Here is a 7,500-nt window from a genome sequence, read left to right as displayed (position 1 = left end):
TCAGCCTCCTGAGTAGCTGGGATTACAGGCACGTGCCACCATGCCCAGCTAATTTTTTGTGTTTTTAGTAGAGACGGGGTTTCACCATGTTGACCAGGATGGTCTCGATCTCTTGACCTTGTGATCCACCTGCCTCGGCCTCCCAAAGTGCTGGGATAACAGGCTTGAGCCACCGCACCCGGCCGAGAACTGTTTTTCTAAGATAGCTAATGACATTTCCAAATAGCATTTACCCTGTGATTCCAGCTGGTGAGAGTAGAGTTACAGTATCCCACGTGAACTTGAGGACATACAAATCATAATGTAGCAATAACATCCTAACACTAGGCCTATTCTGTACTTTGGAATTGGTGACGCTTCTAAAAATAGATGGTTAGAGATTATCGCTTTTTATTTTTATACTATTTTTTTTTCTGGTTTGAGAGGTAATACATGCAGAGAAGTACAGAGAAAAAATAGAGAATGTGGCTATGTTTTAGAAATCTCAGCTTTTATACTAAGCCAACAAATAAGAGCCTAGCCTGCCTGGTGTGTGTCAGATGCTGTGAAAGAGGAATAAATATGAATAAATGGATGTGATACCCACTCCTAAGAGATTTGGAATTTTGCTGGAAAGTAAAACTTAACTACAAAAACAATCCAAAAGAAAGACAGTATTCTTTTTGAGATGAAGTCTTGCTCTGTCACCCAGGCTTCAGTGCAGTGGTGTGATCTCAGCTCACTGCAACCTCTACCTCCTGGGTTCTCGTGATCCTTCTGCCTCAGCCTCCCGAGTAGCTGGGACTATAGGTGTGCGCCACCTTGCCCGGCTAATTCGTTCTTTTTTTTTTTTTTTTTTTTTTTTTTTTTAAGATGGAGTCTTGCTGTGTTGCCCAGGCTGGAGTACAGAGTGCAATCTTAGCTCACTGCAACCTCTGCCTCCCAGGTTTAAGTGATTCTCTTGCCTCAGTCTTCTGAGTAGCTGGGATTACAAGCACATGCCATCATGCCCAGCTAATTTCTATATTTTTAGTAGAGATGGGGGTTTTGCCATGTTGACCAGGCTAGTCTCAAACTCCTGACCTCAAGTGATCTGCCCACCTCAGCCTCCCAAAATGCTGGGATTATAGGCGTGAACCACTGTGCCTGGCCTGTCAGTATTGATTTTTGTAATGCTAAAGTTATATGCAGTAAGTTCAGAGGAGCTGCTTGGTAACAGCATTTGTTCCCTAACGAGAACTGGTATTTTCAGTTAAAGGCTGGTGATAATGTGCACATACTTGTGCTCTGGTTTCAGATTTATCCAGCCGCTGAATACTTTTTCAGTGTTTTTTATTTGAACCAGCATATACTTACTAAGATTTGAAATATGACCAAGGTTTCTGGAGTTGAACATTTTCTATTTCTCAGCAGTGTTTATCCATGTAGGCCAGTAGCATAATATTGTTCTTGAATTCTAATTCTTTACCAGATTGACAGCTAGAACAGAATAGCCATCCAGGAAGGAACCTTCCCTCTCACCTCCTTCCCCGCAATAATTTTGGTATGTCTCTCTTGATGGGAAATGACAGGCTGTCAGAGATAATATTCATGTTCTTACTCAGTAGCATACCTAATGTGCTTTCAGACTTCCAAGAACCAGACTGAAAAAAGGCTGGGTCCTGTTGGGCAGATCCGACAGAAAGTGGCAGTGCATCCGGGAAAAGGGGATGCTGAAGTGCTCATAGTTAAGCTAGACCTGGGAATTCGAGGAAGCAGCACAAACATAAAAAGAAGAATGAAGAATGTCCAGAATAGGCAAGTCCACAGAGACAAAAATTAGTGGTTCCCAGGGAGCCAGAGGGGTGGCAGAATGGGGAGTGACAGGACTAAGAGGTACAAGGTGTCTTTGGGGATGATGAAAATATTCTAAAAGTAGATTATGATAATAGTTGCACAACTCTGGAAATATACTGAAAACCATTGAATTGTATAAGGTGAAAGAATGGAAAGTGGCAGAGCTGGGCTGTAAACAGGTTTTAAGAAACCTGGTATGCATAAATTACAGCCCCAGAGGCACAGAAGGATGGTAGCAGTATGCACTGGGACAGGCATACTGGGCAGTGAGAGAACTGGCTTCTAAACTCAGCCCTGCTTGGTATGTCCCATCAGTGACCCAACATCAGCCTTCAGCTTACCTAGGCCTCAGTTTTCCCACTTGCAAGGCGAATGGAGTTACACTAGAGTCAATCTTTTATTCTACTAACATAACAGAATCCATCATCCTTTTCTTTTTGAATAAACATCTACGTACCAGGCAAGATGCTAAGGTTACAAGATTAATAAGAGGCAACATGTTTTTTTTATTCTTCTTGTTGTTGTTTTGTTTTTGAAATGGAGTGTCGCTCTTGTTGCCCAGGCTGGAGTGCAATGGCTAATCTCAGCTCACCGCAACCTCTGCCTCCTGGATTCAAGAGATTCTCCTGCCTCAGCCTCCCGAGTAGCTGGAGTACAGGCATTTGCCACCATGCCCAGCTAATTTTTGTATTTTTAGTAGAGATGGGGTTCACCATATTGGCCAGGCTGGTCTTGAACTCCCGACCTCAGGTGATCCTCCTTCCTCGGCCTCCCAAAGTGCTGGGATTACAGGCATGAGCTACCCCACCCAGCCAGCAATATGTACTTCTTTTGATTAACTTGTTCTAATGGTGAAACAGACATATAAGTAAATTGTGAATTACAAGTACATAAATATCATTTGGCTTTATACCATGAACATTTTCCATTAAAAATTCCTCAAACTTGTAACTGTTAATGGCTATTTTAATAGTCTCATAGATATACTATACTTTTTCAAACCATTCCAATCATAGTCATTTGGTTTTGTTGGTTTTTCACCATCTTGAGTAATAGTGATGCACATTCTTATTTGTAAAATCTTTATGCAAAGGGGGAAGTGATAACCAAAGACCGAGTACATGAATAATTTACAAATTAGAAATTCAAAGGCTGGGCACAGGGCCTTATGCCTATAATCCCAGCACTTTGGGAGGCCACAGCTGGCGGATTGCTTGAGTTCAGGAGTTTGAGACCAGCCTGGGAAACAAAGTGAGAACCCCATCTCAACCAAAAAAAAAAAAAAAAAAAAAATTGGCACAGTGGCATCCACCTACTGAGTAGTATTCCCAGCTACTCGGGAGGCTGAGGTGGAAGGATCACTTGAACCTAAGAGATGGAGGGTTCAGTAAACTATCATTGTGCCACTGAACTCTAGCCTGGGCAACAGAGCAAGACCATGTCTCTTTAAAAAAAAAAAAAAAAAAAAAAAAAAGCTAGGCGCGGTGGCACACAACTGTAATCCCCTCACTTTGGGAGTCCGAGGCTGGTGGATCACAAGGTCAAGAGATTGAGACCATCCTGGCCAACATAGTGAAACCCCATTTCTACTAAAATTACAAAAATTAGCTGGGTGTGGTTGCATGTGCCTATAGTCCCAGCTACTCAGGAGGCTGAGGCAGGAGAATCGCTTGAACCTGGGAGGTGGAGGTTGTAGTGAGCAAAGATCGAGCCACTGAACTCCAGCATGGTGACAAAGCGAGACTCTGCCTCAAAAAAAAAAAAAGATATTAATCCATAAATGTTTAGATAAATACAGAAGAGGGAGAATTATCATGTCCATTGGACAAGACCTCTCAGAGATAGAATTTGAACTTAGCCTTGAAGGAGAATGTTTAGGCAGGCAAGATAAGTAAGATTTGGACATAATCAGATGAAAGTTGAGGCAAGATCAGGGTGTAGGAAGATTTGTCAAAATGGATGCTGAAGTGCTTTTGCCAAACAGCTAGGAAATAGATGAAAAGGAAACTGGTTAGCTAAGTGTTAAATCACCGCATGGGAGAGTCTCAGCAAATGTTTCAGACTTAAAAACTTAAGGTTATTGAGAGATGACTGAACAGTATTGGAGGAAAGTAGGAAATAATTACCATGCTAAGATACCTTTTTTCTCATATGTTGAGAATAGTTGGAAAAAGAGTAGTTTCTGTTACAGAAGTTTACAGAGATAAAGATGTTTTAAAGGAAATCTGGTTTCATTTTGAATGAGGTGGTAAAAGAATATTGGGAAAGCTAGAGGAAGAAAAAGAATTTTGGCTCTTTTCACAAATAGAATATGGGCTTTATAGGGTATTTTAAGTTCTCCAAGTTTTCTCTAGTTCTAAAAGGCCTTTGCCTCAAGGAGGAACAGTAGTGATGTGACTTTAATGCACTCAGAATTCTCAAACCTTCCCTCCCCATATTTTCTGCTGCTTCCTTTTTTTTTTTTTTTTTTTTTTGAAATGGAGTCTCGCTCTGTCACCCAGTCTGGAGTGCAGTGGTGCAATCCTGGCTCACTGCAGCCTCTGCCTCCCAGATTCAAGTGATTCTCCTGCCTCAGCCTCCCAAGTAGCTGGAATTACAAGTGCTCGCCACCACACCTGGCTAATTTTGTATTTTTAGTAGAGACGAGGTTTCACCATGTTGGCCAGGCTGATCTCAAACTCCTGACCTCAGTTGATCTGCCCACCTTGGCTTCCCCAAATGCCGGGATTACAGGGGTGAGCCACCACGCCCAACCTTGTGTCTTTCCTATTGAGATTCTTTTCTTTTTTTTTTTTTCTTTTTTTTTGGGCGGGGGGCGGGACGGAGTTTCACTCTTGTTACCCAGGCTGGAGTGCAATGGCGTGATCTCTGCTCACCACAACCTCCGCCTCCTGGGTTCAAGCAATTCTCTTGCCTCAGCCTCCCGAGTAGCTGGGACTACAGGTACGCACCACCATGCCCAGCTAATTTTTGTATTTTTAGTAGAGACGGGGTTTCACCATGTTGACCAGGATGGTCTCGATCCCTTGATCTCATGATCCACCTGCCTCGGCCTCCCCAAAGTGCTGGGATTATAGGCGTGAGCCACCGGGCCTGGCCAAGAGATTATTTTCTTACTCTTGCCATGTCCTCAGTCTTGAAACTTTTAGTTTGCCCATTAGTAAATGGCTGTATAGCCTTGTATTTATTTGCTATTGCTGCTGTAACAAATTACCACCCATTTTTTGGCTTAAACCACATAAATTTATTGTTTTACCGTTGTGTAGGTCAGAAATCCAACACTGGTCACTGGGCTAGCAATCGTCCTATGTTGGCCTTCCAAAGTACTAGGATTACAGGCATGAGCTACTGCTCCTGGCCTGGCTCAAATCAAGGTGTCAGCAGGACTATCTTCGTTTCTAGAGGCTCTAGGAGAGGGTCTAGTTCCTTGATTACTGGGTTGTTGGCAGAATTCATTTTCTTGTGGTTGTAGGACTGAGATCTCTGTTTTCTTGCTGGCTGTCAGCTCATGGTTGTTCCCAGCTTCTAAAGGTCACTTGCATCCCTTGGCTCATGGCTCCTTTCTTCCACTTCCAAAGCCAACAATGGCAGATTGCATCCCCTTCACATTGCGAATCTCTTTTTCTTCTATTTCATCTCTGACCCCCTTCCTCTGCCTTTCTCATCTACATTTGTGGACTTATGATTAGATTGGGCCCAAATGGACAATCCAGGACAAACTCTAGGATCTCAAGGTTCTTAACCTTAATCATGTATGATCCCTGTTTCCTCATGTATGATCCATATTTGCAGGCTCCAGGAATTAGGGAAAGAAAATTTTTGTGAGACGGACCTTTGCTTTTTTGCCCAGGCTAAAGTGAAGTGACATGATCTGAGCTCACTGCAACCTCTGTCCCCTGGGTTTAAGCAATTCTCCTGCCTCAGCCTCTCAAGTAGCTAGATTACAGACACGTGCCATCACGCCCGGCTAATTTTTGTATTTTTAGTAAGAGATAGGGTTTTACCATGTTGGCCAGGCTGGCCCTGAACTCTTGAAATCAGGTGATCCACCGACCTTGGCCTCCCAAAGTGCTAGGATTACAGGCGTGAGCCATTGCGCCAGGCGGGAAAGGACATTTTTATGGGGCCATTATTCACTAGCCACACTTGATAGGAAGTTCAAGAGATCCACTCTGCCAGGCGCAGTGGCTCAAGCCTGTAATCCCAGCACTTTGGGAGGCCGAGGCAGGTGGATCACGAGGTCAAGAGATCGAGACCATCCTGGTCAACATGGTGAAACCCCGTCTCTACTAAAGGTGCAAAAAATTAGCTGGTCATGGTGGCGCCTGCCTGTAATCCCAGCTACTCCGGAGGCTGAGGCAGGAGAATTGCCTGAACCCAGGAGGCGGAGGTTGCGGTGAGCCGAGATCGCGCCATTGCACTCCGGCCTAGGTAACAAGAGCGAAACTCCGTCTCAAAAAAAAAAAAAAAAAAAGAGATCCACTCTAAGCAACTGTGCTAAGATACTTCTCACTGTATCCACTTCCATTTGTATTCTGTGTATTATATTATTCCTCTTTTCAGTCTAGGAGTTACGTGTGTCCGTGTTTGGAGTGACATTAATCCTAAACGCCAGTCTCTTTTTCCCAGATATGTCATGTCGTTCAAGACTTGCAACACTAAACGAGAAGTTGACAGCCCTTGAACGGAGAATAGAGTATATTGAAGCACGGGTGAGTATGACAGGCAAGGCCATTCCAAGAGAGAATGCACATTTCTACTTATTGCTGACAAAAACCTAAAAGCAGAAACAGTCTTAGGAAACTTAAGCACCGACCAGACATGGTGGCTCACGCCTGTAATTGCAACACTTCTACTTCAGGAGGCTGAGGTGGGTGAATCACCTGAGATCAGGAGTTCGAGACCAGCCTGGCCAACATGGTGAAACCCTGTCTCTACTTTAAATACAAAAATTAGTCAGGCATAGTGGTGTGCACCTATAATGCTACCTACTTGGGGGGCTGAGGCAGTATAATCACTTGAACCCGGGAGGTGGAGGTTGCAGTGAGCCGAGATCACACCAGGGCACTCCAGCCTGGGCAGCATAGTGAGACTCTGTCTCAAAAAAAGAAAAAGTTAAACACATTGCCTGGATTTGAACAGGTTTCTGTGACTCACAGCTGTGTTCTTTTCTATTTCTCACTGCTTAGGATCTCAAGTATGATTTTTTTTAAAGATCCCTCTAATATGTTTTAACTTATCTAAATGTCAATTTTCCTTTCCTTTCACAGGTGACAAAAGGTGAGACACTCACCTAGAACAGTGCCGTCCTGCTGCTGGGAAGTTGCTTTACAGAACACAGGCCACACGGGAAAGACCCCAGCAGCCTTCAGCTCCTTGCTTTCTCCTTAAAGAGCAACAGGGCTTATTCTTGTTTTTGTTTTTTCAAAAGTGTAGCCTTTGGTCTCTGCCATCTGGGGTGTAGTGTGGTATGTGGGGAGAAGTCCAGAGGAACTGTTGGAAACAACATTAGGCATTTTGCCTTTTCAGTAACATTTTATAGATCTACTTGTCAATATATTTGAAATATTCACAGTCAAAAGCCTGGGACTCCTTGTGAAGGTCCTCCCCACTTCTGTCCTTCCTTCTCTCTCTCTCTCTCTCTCTCTCTCTCTCTCCCCCCCCTCCCCCTCCCTCCCTCCCTCT

At 43.8% G+C, this 7,500-nt stretch overlaps 1 protein-coding gene across 1 annotated transcript in view; it reads left to right on the top strand.

The window, feature by feature from the left end:
- BRK1 (BRICK1 subunit of SCAR/WAVE actin nucleating complex) overlaps positions 1 to 7,204 on the top strand; it is an 11,827-nt gene extending 4,623 nt beyond the window's left edge. Inside the window, exons 2-3 of the mRNA XM_010337788.3 lie at positions 6,445 to 6,527; positions 7,086 to 7,204. Of these exons, the coding sequence (XP_010336090.2) occupies positions 6,445 to 6,527; positions 7,086 to 7,112 (110 nt within the window). The 3' untranslated portion in view covers positions 7,113 to 7,204. The remainder of the gene's footprint in view (positions 1 to 6,444; positions 6,528 to 7,085) is intronic.
- Positions 7,205 to 7,500: the final 296 nt, after the last annotated feature.

Source organism: Saimiri boliviensis, chromosome 8 (assembly GCF_048565385.1).
Source record: "Saimiri boliviensis isolate mSaiBol1 chromosome 8, mSaiBol1.pri, whole genome shotgun sequence".
In the NCBI taxonomy this organism is placed as follows: domain Eukaryota; kingdom Metazoa; phylum Chordata; class Mammalia; order Primates; family Cebidae; genus Saimiri; species Saimiri boliviensis.
The sequence above is the reverse complement of the archived record's forward strand: the minus strand, read 5'-3'. Positions and strand labels throughout refer to the sequence as shown.